General features: G+C 46.2%; 1 protein-coding gene across 1 annotated transcript in view; it reads right to left on the reverse strand.

Moving 5' to 3' along the window:
- The window catches only part of COL26A1 (collagen type XXVI alpha 1 chain), a gene marked incomplete at both ends in the record, with an annotated part of 166,481 nt that overhangs the window by 47,225 nt on the left and 95,168 nt on the right, over positions 1 to 24,088 (reverse strand). Inside the window, one exon of the mRNA XM_084218941.1 lies at positions 6,169 to 6,207. Coding sequence (XP_084075067.1) covers positions 6,169 to 6,207 — 39 coding nt within the window. The remainder of the gene's footprint in view (positions 1 to 6,168; positions 6,208 to 24,088) is intronic.

Below are 24,088 nucleotides of genomic sequence, written 5' to 3' on the forward strand. Positions count from 1 at the left end.
CCTGACTGCTTCTCCCTGCTGGGAGAAGCAATCAGAGGGAAAATGCAGTCAAAATACAGTGCAGAGTGAGATGAAATAAGGAAGCAGACAGGACAAAAGGAAACATTTGAATCAGGCTCAGAGTGAAGTCTGCAGGGACTCTCAGGATATTGGTTCTGCACCTGTGTAACACAGGGCAGGGAATCTCTCACACTCTGGAGCCAAACAACGTGTGCTGAGCTGGGCTTTGTGTTTCAGAAAGACACCCCAGAGCCAGACAAGCAAGGTTTTTCCTTAGTGAACTGCATCCAAAGTTAACCACTGGATAGCAAATATGCATCTTGTTTCCAGTTGGGATTTCTGACCTCAAATTCTACCCCTGCTTTGAGTTTTATTACTTGTGTGTGCAGAGATGCAGGGCAGCTCTAGGGTTGGGCACCTCCTCTCTGCTCCAAGTCCCTGTGACCCACAAAGATGTGACATTCAGGATGCTCAGTCAAGCTCTAGTTGTTCCTCACCCTGAACATTTAGCACTGGCACCAATAAGGAAAACAACTCTTTAAGCCACTGAAAAGGATGGTCAGAATTCAGAAGAATTTGGCTCCCTGAACATCAAAATACTGTGTTTGCACATTCTTTCTCCAGCAAACACCCGATGATGATGATGATGATGATGATGATGATGATGATGATGATTGTTATTATTCCTATTGCTGGGAGCACTTTTGTAAAGGTTTCATTTCCCATGTCAGCATTTCAGCCTCAGGTTCACCCTACCATGGTTTGTCCACTCTCCCTGCCTCCCTCCCTGGGGCTCTGCAGGGCTCCCACAGCCCTGCACAAGGCCAGTGAGGACTTGGAGCTGGGCAGGAGAGGCTCTCAGCTCCAGGACATCCCTCACTGACCCTTCCTCTGCCTCCTGCTGCTGCTGCTCACCCCTTGCTGGCTTTTATCTGAACCCCCTGAGCTCTGCAGTGGTCCTCACAGATCTGAGCAGCAGCAGCAAGAGCAATCCTTTCCACCTTTGTCTGCAGCTGTGGTTTTGTTCTCCAGGACACCCAGGCACACACCCAGGGGTTTCAGGGGACCCAGCAAATCCCTCACATCCTCTGGTCTCCATGATGTGAAGAACAAGGTAACATTTGCATCCCATTACTGGGGAGCACAGAGCTGTGCAAAGGACTTTTTGTTTGGGTTTGTTTTCTGTTGTTGCCTTGTTAACTTCTGGGTGAAGAAAAATCAGTAAAGGAAATATCTGCTTGGGCTTAGCCAGGCACATTTCAGTTTCAGCTTCAGATTTTTAACTCTTCTAAAGAAGCTACACCTCCAACTCATTTTAGATTGAAAAAAAAAAATCAAAGGATATTCATAATCAAAATGTTTTCCAGGATTTCTGCATTCTGTTGTTTTAATCAAAACCTCACTAAACACTTCCCAAACGTGGGGATCTATTCACTTTCTGATGGGACCAAGCCTTTAATCACCATTTGCCCTTTCTCTGCCCTGTGACAAACAGCACAGCACGTCCCCTAAGAGCCCTCACACTGGTGGGCAGTTTGAGGAGCCTCATTTTGAGGTTCTAGATGATTCCACCCTGAAACTCTCCTTCCAAATGCCTAAAATGGCAAGTTTAGACCCATGGATGAAGGCCTAGCATGTGGGGAGATTTCTCCTGGAACATGGCAAGCGTTGGGTAAGGCTGGGTGTCAGCCAATCTTCTCTCCCAGCCTGTCACCCCACACACTCTGCCTCAATATTATGTTACTTTTACAGCTGTGGAGGCTTTAACAATGAATTTTGACCCTCCCTCTGAGCCCTGATGAGGAACAGGGAGAAGAGTCCAAAATGGACAAACCCAGAAAGGTGCAATTTGCCTGCAACACACCAAGAAGGAACTGGATCCCTCCAGAGACACCTCCATCCCTCCAAGCCACCATCAACAGCCACCTCTGAGCACCAGGCAACAATACACTGGCAAATCAGCTCCAAGCAGGGCTTTAAAATGACACAGCTCCAGCTTTAGAGGCAATGCACAGGCACTGGTGCCTGCTGCTGGCAGCAGGGGTGATTTTGGCACTTTGAAACAAGCACAGGGCCAGGTTGCAATGGGAAGCAACAACCAGAATTCTCCTGCAGTCAGAGAGCTCCTAGGTTTTGTACCCATTTGAGTTTAGCCCCAACAGCACAATGCAGAAACTTCAGGGCATTTAATCAAATCAAAGCTCTTAGCTGTTTGAGTTCATCTTTCTCCATGAAATGTGTCTGCAAGACACTCTCAGGCACTTCACCAGAGTTAATTGCCTGAACCCAAAGCATCACAGCCCACAAATCCTTTAAACTTTGAGAAATGACTTAATGCTGGACAGCTGCCAGGCCCTCACTCGCCTGCAGCCATGGGAACAGATTTTCTTATCAATAAATGGGGATTCCTGGGTGTGTGCAACACCCAGGAATGGCACTGCAAATAAATGCCTCTGCTTGGAGATTAGGAAATGCCAGCAACAATGTGCTAAGTGCAGCTGGAGGCCAAGCAAGATGCACATTCCCACCCAAGCATGGCCCAGTCCCTTTCCAGAGGTGGGGAATGAAGGCACAGGGCACACAGTGGTGTTTGCTGGGAATTCTTGTGCTGCCAAAGGCAAGGCACTGCAGCTCTCCTCAACTCAAAGGGAAGCGCTGGGCTACCTCCAAGAACCACTGGTAAATGAGGAGGACTCGAATGGTGACAATTGCACCAGCACAAAAGCAATCTCCTATTTTAGTCCAATTAGTGCTGTGCTAAATCATCAGCCTGGGCCTTGCCTTTTGCAGGGGAAGGAGACACATCTGTGAGGCTCCTCTGCTGCATGTGGTTTGTGTTATCCTCCAGCACAATATGCATAAACTAATGCTGTTCTACACTTACACAGCACCTCATCTGGAAATCTGAAAGCGATTTATGAATGGTGGGCATCTGTGACATTTTACAGATGGAAATTGAGGCACACAGGGATTCAGTAATTAGCCCCAGACTTGCACAATGAGTCAGCTGCAGAGCAGAGCCCATTATTTGTTCTGTAGTAACATCTAGTGTCCAAATGCAGAGGGAGAAAAGTCTTTCTCCCCAAAAAGTGGACAAGCACACCCAAAAATACCACCCATGCCTGTGACTGTCGAGGAACAGCCTAAAGCACAGCCTCCCCTGGCACACAGGTCTCTTCATTCTTGCAATACAAACACAGGCAAGCAGTGGGGTTAATGTGCCTGAAAGTTTGTCTGCTTTTTCCACATCAGTTGATCTAATAAAAAAGATTGATTCTCCCCACAAATCTGGCCTCACTTTAACAAATCATTTGATTTGACACAAAGGACTGGATTCAGATAGTTTAAATTCCACTTCACTCCCTGAAAGTGAAGTTTCTAATGGGCTGAAGCCTCAGAAAGAGCCAATAGCAGAGGCCAGGCAGAGACACCCACCTTGGGAAGGGCTGGAAGGGCCTGAGTGCAGCCAGAAGCATCTGCACATCTCTCTGTCCTGCAGTGCTTAGGAGCACAAGGAACACTGCAGTGTGAAAGGAAACACACTGACCTTCCTGTGCTCACACTTCTGAAAATATAACACTGTTATTACTGCCCACCTTGCCTGAAGTGACAATCCCAAAGTGTTGGGATGCAGGTCACCAGGGTGGAGAAAAAGCCCATAAGCACATCCAACCCATAACCACTGCCTTGCTGCCTGGCCACACACTTCCAAAGGGTTTAGCCCACATCCTAAAATCACAGCATCATTTGGAAGCTGAATGACTAAGATGAAATCATGGAAGGAAACCTTCAAACATCAGGCAACAAGAGGAATCCCAGGCCAGATTGCCAAAATGAAGGGTTCCTTCCACAGTCAGAAAAACCCTAAATATCCAACCAGCCTATAAATCATAGGAGGATAGAATGGTTTGTGTTGGAAGGGAACTTAAAGATCATCCAGTTCCCTGGCAGGGACACCTTCCACTGTCCCAGGTGGCTCCAAGCCCTGTCCAGCCTGGCCTTGGACACTTCCAGGGATCCAGGGGCAGCCACAGCTGCTCTGGGCACCCTGTGCCAGGACCTGCCCACCCTCCCAGGGAACAATTTATTCCCACTATCTGATCTAAAGCTCCCCTTTTTGAGTATAAAACCATTGCCCCTTGTCCTGTCGCTGTCTGCCTGTATAAAAAGTCTCTCTCCTTCCTTTTTACCAGCCCAGTTTAAGCACTGGAAGGGGCTCTAAGGCCTCCTCCAGGCTGAACAACCCCAGCTCTCTCAGCCTGTGTTTGTAGATGTGTTCAGAGCATCCAGAACACCCATCACAACCATCATCAACACCCAGCCCACATTCTCTAACCTGCTGGCCCATCAGCAGAATAACAGCAGCACTAGATTTGGCCTGGATGAAACCTTGAAAGGGTGTGAAAGTGCACAGTGGAGTAACCTCATTTTAAAATGATTAATTTCTTGCCCCCTCTGAGGGCTGTGGGTGCAAGGGCAGGGCTCTTGGTGCTCTCCCTACATACCCAACAGGACAGATGTTCAAAAGGGCACAGCACCAAGGGAGAAACTGAAGCACAAAGTTTCAGGCCAAGGAAACAAATCACCACTTCAAAAAGACAATCCAGAACTAAGAGTGATCAATAATAAGGACTGCAGAAAATGTAGATCTAATTTCTGCTGACACAGGACTTTCCCATGTGTCCTTGGACACGTCACCAGTTCCTGCACATGGCAGCTCCAACACCAGAAGTGGTGAGGAGTGCTTGTGTGTGCCAGGATATGCCTGAGAAACAGAGAGGAGTCAGCATCCCAAACCATGGCAGAGAGTAGGAAAGGGAATGAGGACAGAAACAGGACCTGAAGGATCCTTCCCTGCCAGAAGAATTGGGGCTGGCTTCTCTACTCAGACATTGATTTTTTTTCCTGATGCAGTAAGAATGAAGAATTTCAAGGAAGCTGTTAAACACTCCAAATGTCCTCTGGTTTCCATGGTGCCCACTGGGGAGTGTTGGGCATCTTCAGGGTCCCACCCAAGGGATGCAGTGCTGCAGGTTGGACACAGACCCTCCCCAGGCTGCCCTCTCTGCCCTGCCTGGCTGTGCCTGGGACCCAGGGCCAGTTCCAGCCTGAACAGCCATTCCATGAGGAATCCACTCTGTGCTTCCAGTGGGACAGCCTGGGCAGAGCACACAGGGATGAGCTGCAGCTGCAGCAAGAAGCACAACCCCACTGAGGGTGGGGCACAAGGCTGGGCTTGTCCTAATCTGAGGCTTCCCAGGAGCTTCTGGGCTGTGGGACAGGGATTTTTCTGCTGAGTGTGTGTGCTCCCAGAGCAGTGAGAGCTCCTCATGCCCTCTGACACCACTGCCCCCAGAACCCAGCACTTGGGGTAACTCAGCACGTGCTGCTTCAGAGCTGCCACGATTTTCACCTTCCACAAAACCTGCATGTGGCCATCAGGCACAAAGACTCGTGTAAATTCCTGCTTCTCATTGATTAACCATCACTGGAGATACATTCTAGAATTTAAAACCTTGGCTGGGCTTTTGCATCTGCACCAGAGAACTCTGAAGCGATTTTTTAAACAATATTTTGGAGTTTTATTACACACAGCTCATGCACCAGCAAGCAAGAAATCAGCTTTAATTCACTTGCAACCTTTAAAACCAGTTTGGTTTTCTCAGGGGGGTTGTTCTAGCACACTCAGACATGAGGGGACACCAGGCTGCTGGATGCCAGTGGCTGAGGAGCCTGCAACTGCAAATGAGGCCACAGCCACCCTCCCTCTGGGGACCCACCTGAGATCACCCCACTCCTGGCTCTTCTCACATCCCACCCCAAAAGGCTGATGAGGAGCAGGCTGGGGAAAACAGAGGCATGAGCTTTAATGGCAAGGACAGCACAACAGGGCCCTGAGACAGCCCAGGAGCCTGGTGTCCTCCCTGAGACAGCAAACCAAGCCAGAAGGAGGGAAGGGAAAGCAGGGTGGCCCTTCCCAGGTGAGCCTCAGGGACCTCCTGAGCAGCTCCCAGAGAGGAGCAGACCATTCCCAGCTCCTTTTCCAGATCCTTGAGGCAGAGAGCAGGCAGAGACTCGCAGCCCCCCCTCCCAGAAGCAAAGGGCACCCCTGGCTGGCACAGCCCCCCTCCCCCAGGCTGCTGGGGCTCTGCCCCCGGTGCCACTTACGGTCCTGGCGGGGAGAGGAGCCCTGGCGGCCAGAGGAACCTGCGGGGGAGACAAGGAGTGAGCACTGAGGGAATGAGAAATGGGACAGGGAATGAGCACTGAGGGAATGAGCACTGGGACAGGGAATGAGCACCGAGAACAGGGAATGAGCACTGAGACAGGGAATGAGAACTGGAACAGGGAATGAGCACTGGAACAGGGATGAGCACTGAGGGAATGAGAACTGGGACAGGGAATGAGAAATGGGACAGGGAATGAGAAATGGGACAGGAAATGAGAACTGAGACAGGGAATGAGCACTGGGACAGGGAATGAGCACTGAGAATGGGAATGAGCATTGAGACAAGGAGTGAGCACTGGGACAGGGAATGAGCACTGGGACAGGGAATGAGCACTGAGACAGGGAATGAGCACTGGGACAGGGAATGAGCACTGGGACAGGGAATGGAGAACTGGGACAGGGAAGGAGCACTGGGACAGGGAATGAGCACTGGGACAGGGAAGGAGCACTGAGACAGGGAATGAGCACTGGGACAGGGAGTCAGCACTGGGACAGGGAATGAGCACTGGGACAAGGATTGAGCACTGGGACAGGGAATGAGCACTGGGACAAGGAATGAGCACTGGGACAAGGAATGAGCACTGGGACAAGGATTGAGCACTGGGACAGGGAATGAGCACTGGGACAAGGAATGAGCACTGGGACAAGGAATGAGCACTGGGACAGGGAACAAGCACTGGGACAGGGAGTGAGCACTGGGACAAGGAATGAGCACTGAGAATGGGAGTGAGCCCTGCTCGTGGCAAAGCCTGGCCCTGCACAGCCCTGCCTCAGCAGGGGAAGGTTCCCTCAGCTGGGAGCCAGCCTGGCTGAGGAGCAGGATCCCCTCCCTGGCCCTGGGCCGGCAGCAGCCCCGGCACACCCAGCACACGCCGCCCTGCCGAGGGCTGCAGCAGCCCCAAAACTGCCCCAAACTCCTCTGGAGGTGGTGCTGCCAGTGAGGATGTGACTGCCTGCTCAGAGAGGGAGAAAGCAGGATAAGTTTTGCCATGAATTGGCCTAGGAAGCTTTAGGGAGCTGGAGATAGACAGTGGTAGTAAAATATTAAAATCATCTGCAGGTGGTGTTTTTTAACAATCTGCTTTGGTGGTTTTCGCATGAGGTTGTTTACAAATGTTTACAAAAAGACATTTACAATGTCTTGTTAATTAGCCAAGCATGTGAAATGCATTTATGAAATGACCAGTCAGGTCCACCTGTAATAAACTAAGGTATAAAAAGAAGAAAGGCTCAAATAAATGTAGGGGCTTTTCCCATTTGCCTTCTGATGTGACTCTGTGTCACCTCTGACAATTCCAGGAATTACAGCCTCAGACAAACCTCCTGAGGGGAACAGGCTGCAGCACCCACCCTGGCTCAGTGTAAAAGGGGCAGGCTTGGGGCTGGGGTGGTTTTTTGGGGTAACAGCAGTTGGTGCTTCCATCACACACAATGGGGAACAAATGGTCCCAGGTGCGAGGAGGGAGAGCAGCTGCTGTTGTTGTGGGTGAGCCACGGGGAGAAGAATCCAGCACCTTTCCAGCTGCTGGTGCATGTGCTAAAAATGATGTTTGTGACAAGAAGAGATGGGATCAAGGTGGGGGGAGGCCTTTAGCACAGCAGCATCTCCTAATGCTTAGAAAAACAGAGTACACTTCAGAGGGGGGGTCTGCCCCCAGCTCAGCTTCTCAGCTGGTTTGGTCACCTTCCCTCTACAGACTTTTTCTGTTTCCAAGTGTAAAGCCAAAAATGACGACTCCAACTGCCTTTACAACCAGTCTGAGGTCTGTGAAGACCTAATTATTTAAATCTGTGAATCACAAAGCACTTTCATCTGGAAATATATGAGCGAATCTGTATCTGTGTTTTGTGAATAAAAGGGTAATAAAAGGAAAAAGAAAAATGCTAAACAAGCTGAGAAAATAATTGTTTTAGTAGGAAAAACTTCCCCCAGCAGCAGAGGGTGACAGTCCCACTGAAGTGATGGATATTAGTCATGATCACACACATAAAACCTTCCTGAAGATACTAACTGCAAACAACTGTTACAAGAGTTTACAAGAGTGTTTGTTGTACCAGTGTCTAGAAACATCCCATTAAAACCAACCAAACAAGATCAGATAATTGCTTTGAATGTGGTTTTTGTTAGTTTGGGGTCCTGGATGGTTTTGTGCAAACCATTGGGAAGCTCAGCAGCCAACTTGCTCACAGTCCTCCTGCTCCTCCTCACTGACAGGGGATGCTGGTCATTCACACCAGTGCAAATCAGGACAGTCTGGAGCCCCTTAGGACTCTCACAGAGTCACTAAACCCACACACTTTCTTTGGAGGGTGATGCTTTAACTTTCCTCCAGCTCTGCTGTGTCCCTCAACCTTTAAAACACACAAGCAGTGACAATGGGCCCAGGCCAGCCCCACAGTCAGTGTTACATTCCCCCTAAACCCATTCTTTGAGGAAAATAAATAGAGACTTGGCTGCTGGTGTGACTCCCAGCAGATGTTTTCATCATGTTGGGCAAATGTGGGACATGTGGATGAGCAGAAAACTGCCCAGAATGAACTCCAGCACTACCTTATTCCCTTTCCCTTAAAGAAATCCTGTCTCAGCAGGACCTGACCCCAAGAGCTCCACAGGACTGCCAGTGTGGGGAATCTTTTCAGCTAGTTTAATCCAAGATTTGGGATTCAGTGATGCTCATTCAGCAAGGACATGGTAAATCAGATCCCTGAGGGGATGCTGCCATAAATTCCTACCATGGTTTTTCTCAGATGAGCCACCACAGGCTGTGCTGCACTGCTCACAGCACTTCCCCTCCCACCAAGCCGAGCAGGGGGAGCCAGGCAGCAGCATTTGCCTCCAGGAAATCCTGCAGGGCCGAGGTGATGGCCATGCTGCAGCCTCTCCTGCATCCCCAGCTGTGCCAGCTCCTGCTGCAAGCCCATCTCTGGATGCACAGGAGACAAAGGGCAGGAGGGGTCTGGGACAGCCTAAGGCAGGGCAGCCTGGCTGGATCACAGGGCCACTGAAGTGCAAGCTTAAAACTATAGAAAATCATGGAATATGCCATAGAAAACATGACATTTACTGAGTGAGCCCCTCCTGTTGCATGGCCAGGACCCCTTTGCAGCAAGAACCAGGCAGGGGAGTCCCACAGAAACCTCCCTCCACACACCCCAGCTCCCAATCCTGTCAGATGTCACAGGATCTCTTTGTGTCTCATCTTTGTGTCTAAATCTCTTTCCTCTTTTTACAGGTTTGCCTTAAGACTGCAGCAAGCCACAGAACTGCCCTGCTTCACAGAAAACCAGTCCCACCTACCCTGCTCCCTGCCTTGGCTGCAGCAGGATTGCAGCTGAGGGCTGGGATGCAGCTCCAGCTCCTTCTCCACCTCCCAGGACAGCCAGGATTCGAGGGCAGACTCATATCCTCCTCCTCATACCCTTCTCCTCTCCTCCCTCATCCAGCACAGCCAAGTCCCAGTATGGAAACCCAGGGCACTGGGAATATTTCTCTGTCTGCTCTGGGGTGCCCTGACCCCCAGGGGAGCACTGACTGTGACCCTCATCCATGGAGAAAGTTTCCTAAACTCCAGAATAGACTGGAATCCACAGAAGTGTGAAATGGATTATAGAGAGCAGTGCAGGTGTGTCACTGGGTGAGAAATTGAGGGTTTGGGATTTTTAGTGTGCTGTGGATGGAAGCAAGATGGAGGGCACAGGGTGTCATCCTGGGCTTCTTCTTCATCCTTCTTCTTCCTCCTTCTCCATGGGTTTGGGTGGCATTTTGTAATTGGGTGGAAAAATCCCCATTGCAGCTCTTTGGGATCAGTTATTGGGTTCAAAGGGGAAATAATCCAGGTGTCAGCTCTTAATTGGATAGTTCAGTCATAAAAGCCCTTGGAACAGGAGATTGTTGGCCATTTTGTGCCTTCTCATGAAAAGCTGCCCAACTCACAGCAGTGAGACTGTTTCACTGATAAGAAATAATAAACACCTGAGTGTGATCATGAACTACCATCTCAAGTGCCTTCAATCCAGACCCAGAAAAACCAACAACAGGGACCCCCACATCCCAAAGAACCTCAAATCTGGTTATCCTTGGCTACAACAGCTGCCCTGCATGCCAGGGAAGGACACATCAGCTGCAAGAGGAGTGCAGAGAAACAAGAACTGAGCTCCACATTTGAACCCCAAGGCTGGCAGAAGCCTCCTCTGTGCTCTGACACTGTCAGTGCAGCCTGAGGAGCTGCATCAAGGCACCACTTTGATCCTGAGTGAAGGGGAGGAAAATTAATCTTGTCTTTCACTTTTGAAGACTTAACATAAGATCAACCAAGCACATCCTGCATGAGATTTTTGGGAATGGGTGGTCACAGAAAATGGCAAATTTCTTTGGTGCTGGAAGCCCTGCACCACTACAGAGCATCCACATTACCTGCAAGCCATAACAAAATGCTCCAAACCATATGGTTTTGCACTCTTATCCCAATAATAGAATAATCACTATGCAATAAATTTTCTTTCATCATTCAACCATTAACAGCAACTTCAAACCACTGAGTTCTGCTTCTACTGTGAGAAGCAGAGAAAGATTCCAGTTTAGTCTTTTCCAGATGAAATTAGATCAATGTTTAATGCCTTCTGCAAGATCTGCAGAGTCAACAAAAATACTAAAGGCCAAATCCAGAGGGATCCTGTTAACTAACTCAAGATCCATCTAGAGTTAAACAGCATCCACAGTGAGAACAGAGTTTCTCCCTTTGCACAACAGTGTCAGGTCAAGATCAATGACATTAAAAAAATGTTTACTAGGTCTTTTCTGTAATAGTAACAAGAAAGAAAAAACTAAACCTCAAGAATTGTAACAGAAAGGGCAGTCAAAGGTAGAAATGTATTCCACAGCCCTGTGCAGAGAATCCATTTCTGGACATCTGCCTAAAACTCTGCATCCGCCTTGTGCTGGCTCAACCCCCACTGCTCTTGGCAGGTGAGATAGAAAATTGGTTATAAAATGAGCTCTATATTTTATAAGTTTCATAAACATTTTTTTGAAAAAAACCTGGAATATGAGGTATTCTCAGAGATTCTGTGCCAGAGAGTAATGTGGTCTAACTTGGAAACAGAGTTACCACCTGTTCATGGCAACTGCTCTTTTAATCTTCATTTCTGTTTTATGAGCTGACCAACACTATTTTATTAGCTGACAATTAGTTTAGGTTGATTTAATTAAGCAAAATTGAGTACAATCCCTCTTTCTTCCAGGGCAAAAACGTTCTGCAGGATTAGGGGTATGAGCAACTTGGAACCTGTATCAATAAAGCTAAATTCCAGATCTTTTTGTCAAAAACAATCCCATGACTGTCCAGGTAAATATATGTCAGTGGACACAGAGATGTTCCAGGTGTTCTAGGAGAAAAAGAGGTGTTCTAAGGAAAAAAATAAAAATGTTCTAAGAGAAATGGAGATGTCCTAAGAGAAATGGAGATGTCCTAAGAGAAAAGGAGATGTCCTAAGAGAAATGGAGATGTCCTAAGAGAAAAGGAGATGTCCTAAGAGAAATGGAGATGTCCTAAGAGAAAAAAGGCAGGCTCTGGCTGCCTGGGGAAAACCAGAGGTGGTAGCTTGACACAAGAACTTGTGCTTAAGTTTAACTGGTTGGAGTTGCCACCTTTGCTTTTAGAATGAATGTCTGCAGCTCACAGAGGGACACTGTGAGAAGGATGAAACATAACTCAATCTGGAGATAGTAATTGATAATTTTTCAAGGAGATAATTTTTCAAGGAGATCAGTTCCTTAAACCACGTGGCTGCTCCACTTGTGGCAGTGGGACAGAAAGGGCAGAGCAGGGTGGGAGGAGGAGCAGGCACATGGAGGGGGGATTGGAGCAGCCCCTGGGAAGGGGCTCCCTGAACTCCTGCAGGGATGAGGACGTGGTCATTGCCTGCCATGGCCAGGCAGCTCATCCAAAATCTGTCCATATCAGCACAAGGTCATCTGCCTCCAAAATTGATGCGGCACAGGAGGCAAGGCTCAGTGTTTGCTCTTTTCTGCCAGTGTTTGCTCTCCTGTGAGCAAATGCCCTCATGCACCAGCATTTGGGCTGAAGAACCACATCTGCAAAGTACTGCATTAGACAGCCAGGGGTGGATACCTCAGCTTTCATGTCCTTGGGTTTGGCTTTGCTTGTTGTTGTAACTGTTTTCTTCTTTCTTTTTTCCCTTGAATATTTTGTATAATGTTTGCAGAGCTGTACCAGGAAGGAATTCCCACCTGGGCAAACATCTCTGGTTTAGCACAAGCACAGGCTTACACACAGACAGGAGCTTTAGCTGTGAGTCAGGTATCAGCCTGAGAGGATTTAGCCTTCCTCAGGTTGTACAGATGTTTCTTCTTGGCTTATTTTAAAGAGTCAAAGCAATAATTGACCAAAAGCCTTTTGAGTACCTTCACCAAGGTAAGCTTGAGTGAAATACTTAAGGATGAACTTCCTCATGTCACAATGTCTTGAGTCCCACCTTGCAAAAGGCAGAACCCAGTGGTTAATTCTATGTGCAGAGCTTGTAAGAGAGGTTGTAGCCACAACTCAGCCCTAGAGGACTGATAAAAATGACTGTAACAGTAGAAGAGGCTCGGGTGCAGTTCAGTGCAGACAATTTTGCAGTCAAATGGCTCTTCTGTAAGATATATGTTGCCTTTGACTCTTACTGAGCCTTGAAAAGTGAGCCACCACCATTAGTTATAACTCCCTGGCAAGGGAAGCACTAATAATTCTGACTAATTGTCATGGAAAGTTACCCTGATTGCAAATTTGACAGTTATAAAAATCCAAATTCTGGAATTCCAAACGGGCCAGGAACATAATTAGGTTCTACATTTTAACACCCTCTTGATCAATGGTGGGGTAATGGAGACCCTTCCAAGGGCTTTGTTTTGAAATGAATGGCGCCATATTGATGAAACAGCTTGGACCCAAACCAGAAATTAAATTGAAAGTTTAAACAATGCAGCTGTATTTTATCATCCTGTATTGTCAAGCTTTAACGAAAATAGCTCCTAAACAGAGCCACATGTTTTGCCTGTTGCCCAAAAACTGAAGGTGAATTTTAAAACCCTTTTCTAAGCTGCAGGATGCCAAGATTTTTCAGCTAGAAGTTATTATTAGGACACAACAGTATTTCATATAAGCCCTGACAATGGTTTTGTATGGTTTCTGTAAAAGCAACTTCATTTTTTACTCTGGAGATGGCTCAGATGAGTGACACTTCAAAAAAATGGAACCTCTGCTTATGTATTTCTTCTTTTCCATGTACATGTGATAAAGGCAAAAATAAAACCACATTTCAATCATCACAGCAACCAATACAGGGAGTGTAAGTTGGATTTCCCCCTCATCCTACATATCATTAATGAAAATTGTCAGCTGCCTTCTAATCTCTGGACCTGGAGACAGATTTAGTGAGGGTCTATCAGGAATTTCAGTGTCACTGAGAAACCTGCAGGCAGCTTTTACTCTGAGAGTTATCTCCTGCCTTTAAGGATTAAGATATGATTAAAAAAACACTTGTTAGTTACAACATTCCAAGAACCAGATCTTTGATTTTTCTAGCAAATTGGTCATGATAGAGGAGACAGAAAATGTATGAGACTTAGTCTTTTTAATATCCAAGGATGGATTTGCACAGCTGGAAAATTAGGGAAAAACCCTGGGGTTTGGTTTGTAATCTGTTCAAATAGCCTAGAGGATTTTAGGGGGTGCAACTCATACAAATTAAATGGGATTCTACTGCATTTATTTATTGGAGTATAGTATTGCAGCAAGATGGCAAAACTCAGTTCCACATTGAGCAAAAAATCCGCTGAAAACCAAAGAGCACATTAAGTTCTACCAGCCTTTCCCATAAAAGTTTAAGTGTTCAATCTCAGTTTTGAATATCCATAATCCCAGAAACAAGACCAAAAAAAAAAAAGCTCTGGGACTGTAAGCCTCCAGTGGAAGAGGTTCAATGGCTCAACCCTCCCATGTGCTCCAAGGATGAGGTATTTCAATTGGATCTCTGAGGAAGCTTGCAGAGGGGTGCACACAACTTTCATCTCAGTCCACCAGGGGAAGGAAGGGAGATGAGACATGAAGAGATAAAAAAGCTGAGAACAAAGAGGTCCTTGCAGTGCCTGCAGCCTCCCTTGTGCTGGATAAACACATCTGTCAGAGCCTGAGGTCAGGCCAAAGCCTCTGACAACGCTGCTCTGCAAGCCTGAGTGTCTTTTATCTCCCTGTGCAACTCAGGCTGCCCAACAGCACCAGGACCAGCTCATCCAGAAGGTTTTCATGGAGCGTCCCCCATTTCCCTCCTGCTGGAAGAGCTGTGAGCTGGACATTGGGTGCCAGCACTGAAATCAGCACCACAGCAGGGCAGAACTCCCTGGGACTGGAATTTGGGCAATTTCTCCACGAGGGATGGTGCTGGCAGAGGGACAGGGCAGCCATCCCACGCTCCCTGAGCATCACTAACACCATGTGGTGATATGGAATCAGGCAGGGATGCTCAGCCTCTGGAGGTGTCTCTCCTTTCCCTCCTCCAAGGGAGCCCAGGTGCAAAGGAGACAGGCAGACAGATGAACTTCAGTGAGATAAATGCCTTTTTTCATGTTTTAGCTCACTGTCTAATAAACATGGATGTGGTGCATCCTTTCCTTGCATACATCAGTGATATGAAGGGTGTTACAGAGCCTGAGGGACTCACAGTCATATCAGAGGTCACACGTGCTCCTTGGGCACACCAGGAGAAATTGCTATTCATCTTTTCATCCAACATTTTATGCCACTGCATTCTCAAATGCTACCTAAATGTCAGGATGAGGAGATGATTTTTAATGAGGTCACCACTCCCATTCCTCTGCCACTGTTCAAAATCCCGTGGGCATTTTTATCTCTCTTAGCAGACTAACAAGACTATGAAAGAGGCAAGATAAACAGCAGCCAAATAATTTGGATATTGTAGCCTGGTGTGTGAACACAGGCTTCAAAAGAGCACCCAACAGGCAGCCACTGAGGTGGCTAAGGAAGGAGAAGCACCAACCTGTCCTGTGGCAAGTTTTCTCTCCAGTCCTTTCATGGCTAATGAACATCCAACAATGCTTGATAAAAACAGTGTCTGCTACTGATCAAGTGCTGGTTGCTTTGTATCACACTTGAATCTAACAGGAAGAAATGTCCAAGAAGATGTATTGTCTAAGTTGAATGTTTTATCAAAACCAGATGAGCACACATAGCCTGAGGGGCTGGGCAAAAGCCAAAACACACAAGCAGGAAACTGCGAGCGGGTAAAATGTGACACTTGAATTAAAAGAGAGGTGCTTTCCTCTGTGCCAAAATCATTTTTACCATGATGGTACCGTGTATCTGGAAAACCTCTGCCTCCCCAAACAGAACACTGCAGTTGTTACAAAGCCTCTGCTGAGTGGAAATCCCAGCTCAGACCACCTCTGGATGATGCACTCCAGTGCCTTTTACACATTCATTTACACAGACATATCCATGTGCACACACCCAGAGGAAAACTGCTTCCATCACAGAGATTTCTACACTCTGCAATACTACTGAGCAGCTTTCTGAATGATTTCCTTCATGCTCTGGCCTTCAGTGAGGAGCCTTGCCCAGTGCTCTCCTCACGGTGTTATGGTGGAGAATAAGCAGGAGAGAACTGCCAGAGGTTCAGCCCTGACTTTCCCATATCCCTCCACCTCTGCCTTGCTCCAGTCTCTGCCTGTTTCCCTCTAAGTCCCTCTGGAGCTCACTGAAGGCAGGTTTGGAGTCACTGGGATGTGGAGGTGTGTGTTCAAGCTGGAATGGAAGTGTCTTTTCTGCTGTAAAGCCCCACGGTGGAGTTTCCCAGCTCCAGCTGCTGAGGAAGCACAGATCAGTTCAGTGGTGCTCACTGAGCCACCACCAACTCCCAGCACAGCCAGCACCAAGGACCAGCTGGTTTGTGGAATTCTGAAACCTGCCAGGTGTGCTCAAGCACAGATCCTGAACTCTCAGGGACAAGAACAGGAGGGGAAAAGAAGGCACTAAACCATCAGCAAGCAATGCTTGCACTTTTTTTTTTTTAATGTGCTAAATCGTTGATTTCAATTTACTTCCAGCAAAAAAAACCATATATTGAGTAGGTTTGTCACATTCCTGATAAAGCACAACCCACCACTGCCCATTGAAAAAGCTTCAGGGCAACAGGAAATGTCTCAAATGCCCCCAAATTCCTCCCTCTACAACACCATCCCAGTGGTATCCCTGTGAAACCTGGCTACACTTTACACCATGAAAATTAGTAGCAGAAGAGGCATTCTAGCCCCTGGACATTTGAAATTTTCTGTCCAGCCAAGTCCATGGAAAAGGCACTGCCACAGATGCAAGGGCCACATTTCCCTCACTAACATCCCCCTCCTCTTCCACCGCTAAAAAGTAACATAACTGTTGGAAAGAACTGCAAAATAGTTTTTAGGGTTCATTAAAATATTTCAAAAAGTCACTTTGATTTAAAAACCCACCTTAATAAAGCCATATTTATAGTTTCTTTCCACAGTCTTCATCCATTTATACAGCTGCAGTTCCTCTAGAAGACAGTTCAAAGAAATGCAGCTCCAGGCACCCAGTCAGAGCCTGAAAATCCACTGCTGAGTTGCCCAAGATTTTACTAATAAAATTTGTCTTCAGTGATAGAAATTGAAAAGTCAAAGCAGCAACCTGCTCACAATCTACTGCAGAAGGGTTTTCAACCTGCAGCTCAATTCCATGAAAAAAGGTGTTCCACATGACTTATGATAGCTGGAGGGAGATAAGGAAAGAAACAGAGTAAGGAGGTGTTGAAACTTCTTAGAAATCTGACCATATCCTGGGGTATTTTCACCTGCTCACAGAAACAGGCACTTCATTTCTGATCTAAGATCAGAGAAGCTACTTGATGATTTCTAGAACAGGCCACCTGCTCTTACAGCCTCTGCTAAAGGACATTCTCCCAGTTCAAGCTCCCACACAAGCCCTCTTTTCCCAATGAAAAGATATTTCAATTCCTTCTCCCTGAGGTCCAAGATACCCCAAGGAGAGGCACCAACTGCAGGAGCACACACAACACATCAACAGCTGCTCTCAAGATGCTGCCAGATTCAGTTTAGCTGAAAAAAAAGCACAAATAAATTTCCTACCAGTGTCTGGGTCCTGCCTTCCTGCTCCACCCAGTAAGACACAGGTCAGAATTCCAGACTAGGAACAGGGGGTAAATTTGGAGCAGCTGAACTCATCTAAGAATCAAAAGCAACAGGAGTTTTATGCTGTGCAAGAATTACACAATATCAAAATTAGGATAGTATCAAAAGGTGCACAGAAAAGCTAAAAGGTGTTTTGTTTTCCTACATTGCTGTCCTTGAGCTGTAGCATCTACCAGTGCAGCATTTCTTCAGAGTCCCCATTATTCCCATGCAAAAAAAGGGAATGTTTGGGGCTGCAGAAGCTGCCCCTGGCAGGTCCTGCTGCAGCTGGGAGTTTGTTCCATGCCCACAGAGGGCTCTGCTCTGAGTGGTCTCTTGGTGCTCCTGCAGCATTGCTGATAAATGAGAGAGCACTATTTATTAAAGTCCATTAATGCACAAGCAAGTCTGGGGTTATGTTTGTTTTTTGGGTTTTTTTTTTAAAGAGAAAAATACTCATAAAGTTATTGAAGAGCCAACAGATAACAAATTAGGACAAGAGTCAAGTGTGTTATCAGTGAATGAGGACAAATTATTTTGAGCTTGAGATGTAAGATGCTGACAGAGAAGGGCTGGACCAGGACTTCACAGAGACTGCCTGCAACACCAGCAAGGTTAATGAGAACAGCAGGACAGGGATATCTCCAACAGCCAGACTCTACATCCTAAAATTCTTTCATTTCAGTTCCTATGAAATTCCAGTGCTTCTCTGATAACATCTAGAAGGCAAATGTTACCACAGCACAATCTCTGAGGAAGCAAATTTCAAAATTGAAATGACCTCTGAAATATTTGCCTCCATCACTTTTGCCAAGGAACTTGGGGCAGTTTCATCTTTCATCACTGCTGATTCTCAGCTTTTGACAAACAGCAAGCATTAGGTTATTATTAGTAGCAATATCTTAAATTAGTGCCCAAGAATCCATTTACCCTTTGGTATTGAAGGAATTTCAAAGGGAAAAATTATTTTAAAACAAATAAACAAACATAAAAAACCCCTACCACTCAAAAATTCAGCTGAGCTAGCATGCCTGGATTCAATCTATAGCTCCTCAGAAATCACAAACCAGTGGAAGATTAACTGAAAATCATGGGATGGAAATGCATCTGGAATTCTCATTGTGGAGGGTAGAGGAGATGTTTTTAAACTCTGAAGCTTGGTTGATATTTCAGGCAGTGAAATACCTGCCCAGCCACCTCCTGCCCCTGTTTGGTGGGCTCCACTCACATCAGCCTTGAGTGAGACTCTGTGTCCTTGGCTCTCACAGGGCAGAGAGGAGGATCCCTTACCTCAATACTGAGAGGAATAGTGGATTTGCCTTTCCAAACCAGCTGTGGGTCTGCTGGGAGATAAAACCAGCACTGAGAGATAAAAGAAACAATGGGAAGGATTCCACTGATTGGTGAATGGAAAAAGATATTTGCTTTTACAAATAAACTTTAGGTTTGCTGATAAATGAAATTGGATATTGAAAGATCAAAGAAACAATGAGGAAAAACCCCTAAATTCCATAAGAATTCAAAATGAAAAGGGAGGGTTATTCATTAGAGGGAAATCTTTGGTATCAGGTGTTTTGGGAAGTCTGTACGTCTCAAGTACCTCAGCCAATGGGGAAAGAGAGAAGGGAAATGTGGCTGGAAAATTGGGATAAAAAGGGAGGCTGCATCCTCCAAAAATTGGAGAGATCCCAGGGGAATGCCCCATGGCCTCTCCCTTTATTCAAATAAAGTTCCAGGACTCCTCTGTCTCCTTTTGGGACATAAACCTCTGGTGTTTGTGGATTAATTTTCCTGACAATACCAACACTGTCCATACTTTTCCAAGGAGAAGGCATCCTGACTGCTACAATCTCTGGACAAAAATATATTACTGACAGGGTTACAGCTCCCTGGGGACACAGACAATTGCTTTCTCATTTCACACCCTTGGATATATGCATCTAACTCCAGATGTCCATGGAATATTTCATTCTAGAGCAAGCTACCAATTTCCCTCACTGTTTTCCAATTAATGAGTGATCATGATTAGCACAGGCCAAGACATGGGAGGTTGTGAGCTCACTGACTGTCAGAAGGAGAGTTCTACCATAAAGTCACACTCATGCATGTTAGAGGTGCATAATGAGATGATTGGCTCTCGCAATTAAGGGATAACTATTGTGTGAATACTAAGAAAAGCTTTAGTGATATATAGTTATTGGAGTTCAGATGTCCTCTGTTCTCCCCATAGTTCCCTTTTCCCTCCTGTATTGTTGTCTAGGACAGGTACAGAGGAGGCTGCACGTGTTCCTTACCTGGGGCAGGTGGGAATGGCAAAGCTTGGGGGTGCTTTGGGGGTGAGCATGGCACCACCTGAGCTCCAATCCAGTCACAAGAGAGCAGTCTGCACTGATAAATGGCAAACAGAGCTGGCTGACAGACTTTGGGAGGGCCAGGGCTGGCTGGTGCAACCTGTCAGAAATGGCTACTTACTTTTCATAGTTTAGGAAGGTTTATTAAACCTCATCAAAAATACAACAGAAGACTGAATAAAGAAAAAAGGTTACGGCGTTGGGAGCAAAAGATTTTCCCCACCATGTGCTCAGCTCTCTCACAATGGAGGTTTTTCCCTTTTTAACCCTTTAACCCCTCCCAAAGTTCTGCCCATCAACCCCTTCTTCACTGTCCAGTGGTGGAGATGTCATCCTCAAATCCTGACTGGAGCTCAGATGTCACCAGCCCTCCCAGCTGTCCCTTGATAACCACGCCACAGGGTACCACATAACTGTAAATCTATAAAACTTTTCTTAACCTATATACATGAGATTTGTCTATTAATTGTGAGAGTCAATCAATGCATGACTCATCTATCACAAACCCCCAAGGGTATAAAAGACTGAACATCCATCTTGAAGATGAACTGGCCATGTGGTATCCATGAGGGGCAGTTCCCTGCAAATTTTTCCTTATATAGTCCATTTGTTGTATTTTTGTCAAGGTTTAATGAACCTCTTTAAATTTTCAAGGTGAGCAGTTGTTTCTCACATCCAGGACCATCGACAGAAACTCCAAAACCAGCCATTTTTCAGGAGGGTTTTGTGAAGACCTTCCCCCACACAAACCAAGAGAACCTCAGATCATTTCATGGCCGGACAAACCATGGAATGCTGCTCAGGCCATGCCTGCTCTGCTCACAGGGAGTGATGTACCCCTCCCCCAGATAACTTGGCCTTGCCTGTGCTAATCCAGCTGTTTTATTTTGTGAATTGGAGTTGAATGCAGAGGCAGGAGAGCCACGGGTTCAGATTCACTGGTGCAGGGGGGATTTTCTCTGATAATCCCACTGTCATTACGGAAGCTGGATGTGCGAACGATGAGCCGCTAATATCCCCCGGGGAGAGCCCAGCCTCAGACTGGGATCATTCAGGGGCTGCATCTGGATCTTCCAAACATGATTAAGTGCCTCAGCTAGAGGGAACTGCTTTTTCTTTCTTCCCTTTTAATGAATAGCTCAGAGTTCAGAACATAGGGAAGAGGAAAAGTGCCTGAAAATGGTCAACAGTGCATAGAAAGGATATGGAAACTTCATCTTGAGTGTCTTCAGGCTCCTTGCATCCTACAACCAAATTTATATCCTCTGTCTCATACCTTAACCAGAAAGGCTAAGGGGAAAAGATCACACTAATCACAGAGAATTGAGGATCTCCTGGTCTGGACAGAACCACACTAAAGGCCAGCAAGTCTGATATGTCAAAGTGGAACCAAGTCGTTTTATACCAGGCAGAATCCACCCCTTTTACCAGCAGCTCAACAAACAAGTCTCCCATTGTGAGCATTTAATGTTTTGTATTAACTGAGTTAATGATGTCGTGGCCAGTAACTCTTCCCTTCTGATTTTCAGTGATTTCCCCATGTTTTTCACAGGACATAAATTGCAAGCTCTCATAACTAGTAGTGGTAACTGTGTGGCATTTTCCCCTGTCCTTTCTTTCCCCTTCTCACTTTATTCTCTTCCCATAATCAATTTTAGTTACATGACAAAGTTCTGTTGATTGTGACTGTATGCAAAATGTCTATCAATCTAACCTGCAGAGGTTAAGTACTGTAAGCTGCCAGTGCCTGCAGCTCTGTCTGCCTTGGGACACTCCTGCATGTGCAGTTTCTGTCCCACAGCCTCTGGAGACATTCAGGACTGACAAATCACAGAACAGAGTTCAGAGCAAGGAGCACTCTGATGAGGGGCTCTGATACAAAGAATGTGAAAGATCAAGCAGAAAACTTGCTTTCAAATTTTTTTTACCTGGTGCTGAAGGACAAATCTCAGTAAAGTCGAGACAAGAGGCAACCAACAGCTCAACTTCTGAAAAAAAGTCACCAGTTATGTCACTCTGGCTCAGTTCTCAGTAAAACATCCAGCTCAAAGGAGCAAGCTGCTTGAATTTCTCTCTCTCATGGCTTACATTAATTAAGTACTACTTAATGCAATATGATGTTTTCGTCATTGTATTCTAAAAGAAAGTCAAGCAACACTGAAACCGTTCTCATGGCAAAGTTACTTGGCTGCATTACATCTCCTGCAGATGTCATCACACAGATTTCACATGTGGGTCATTCTGTCTGCACAAATGGGGAGCAGCTCAGCAGAGTCAGCACAATCCTGCTGCCATGCAGCCATGTGAGATGAGAAATGGGGCTGCTGCCTCCATCCCTCTGCTGTCCTGGAGCTCCGGAATGTGCAATGGAGGAGGCACTTCCTAAGAGGGGAAGAGGTGAGAGGGAAAAGCAATGTAAAAGCATGGAGTGGGTCACATTTCTGCTGTTTGGACTTCTTGCCCACTTGCCTGAGCTACAGGGGTCACTTCAGACAGATTGTGACATGCTGGATTTGGAGAGGGTTTTTTCTCCTACACTTTGACCTTACAGAGGTGAAAAGGAGTCAGAGCAGTGGTGTGGCCCCTGCCAGCCCCACTAGCATCTGCTGTATTCCTCTCCTGTGCTTTCCTCCTTTTTCTAGCTAAAGAGTCTACAGCACGTAGCATAATTCCTGTTACAGGAAGGAGAAGTTAATGCTGAATCTGGAGAAGCCAGAGGAGTATCAAGAGATTTCCAACAGCTGACGGCTGCTCTGGAGGAAAATCCAGCTGCTCCTTTCCATGCAGTGACCTGTTAAAGTTGGAACAGCAAATTTCCAAACCAGCCTGGAACAATGAAGCATAAATAAATTAAATTCTTATCTCGGAAAAGCTTATGAGTGTCTCACTCTGTATGCAAGCTTTTCAGGAAATGGGGAAGAGAGAGAAAACCTTCCAAAATTTTTGCACTAAAATAATTTATGCTTTTTGCAGTCAGAGAAAGAGAAAAATGGATAAGAGAATAGCAGCTTTTTGTGGGATGGAACAAGCAATGCAGTCTATGGGAGAGCAGGAAAAGTTGTTTGAGGTTCTGGCACTGGCTCTTCATTAAAGGCAGCAGGGATCCGACCGCACACATGTACAGCAGGGACTGGCACAGCTCTCTGCTGCATTCCCCCACAGAAAACCCCCTGAAGAGGAACTGGGTCTGCTGATAGCAGCACACAGCCAGCATGCATGGCATCAAAATGACATAGGCACAATGTAATGGCAGTTCCAGCCCCAAAAATGGCATTCACCGCAGTCAAGGGCTGAGGCCAGCAGGAGACAGACAGGAGGACACAGGGAACAGGGAGGGGACCAGCAGTGCCCAATTTAAAAGGATTAAAAGGATCCTATTTTTAAGGACACAGCCTGTAATGAGTGTTAACATGTGGAAGATCTTTCACACTATTCCACACCTTGCATGGACACTGATCAGTGGCAGCAGCTCTGGCACTTTGCCCCAATGGTTATGGAAAGGGAACATTCAAGAAGACTCTCATTGATATCAGGCAGCTCCACTTGTCAGGCAAAGAGCACAGAACAACAAACACCCAAATGAAACCTTTAAGGACTACTGAAAATTGCGTATAATGACTGTAGGAAAGTGATCCTCTTGCTGACCAGAGCAAACCCAAGCTCAGCCTGCTGTTGTTCCCTGGGGATTAATTGTACCACGTGAAAACAGTGCAGGGTGTGTAGATAAAGAGCAGTCATGACATGAAACAAATGTCTCCTCAATTCAGTCATTTCCCACAGGCAGCAAAAGTTAACCACAAATCCTAAAGACCAGGCAACTGCATTTAAAAGTAATGATGCAAACCATTCTTGAAAATTATTTGCCTGTCCTTAGATTTTGACATTAAGACTATTATTTCAGTTTGACCTTTATGTCACCTAAGACAGAACAAAATAATCCTCACTATCATAAAACAATACTGCTGGAGATAGTTGTACATGTATTTTATGGTTTTATGAAAATATTTCTCCCAAGAATGATGTTAAATATCTAGTGCTTTCTTACCTAATCAGGGGTTCTCAGCAGAAAGAAAGACCAAAGCTTGCAATCTGAAATTCTTAGTTCTGGACTAAGTTTTCACAGGAAAACTACAAAGACTTTGGTCAGGGAAAAAAATAATGGCAATTAAGTAACTTTTTAACTTAGACTAAATGTCAGCTCTCTCCCCTAAAAATGTCAAAGGCAAATGTTCAAACATCCTCCCTAATGCTAATTTTATTAATACTGTCAGCAATTCTCAGTATCTC

The sequence above is a fragment of the Fringilla coelebs genome, assembly GCF_963513975.1.
Source record: "Fringilla coelebs genome assembly, chromosome: 20".
Classification (NCBI taxonomy): domain Eukaryota; kingdom Metazoa; phylum Chordata; class Aves; order Passeriformes; family Fringillidae; genus Fringilla; species Fringilla coelebs.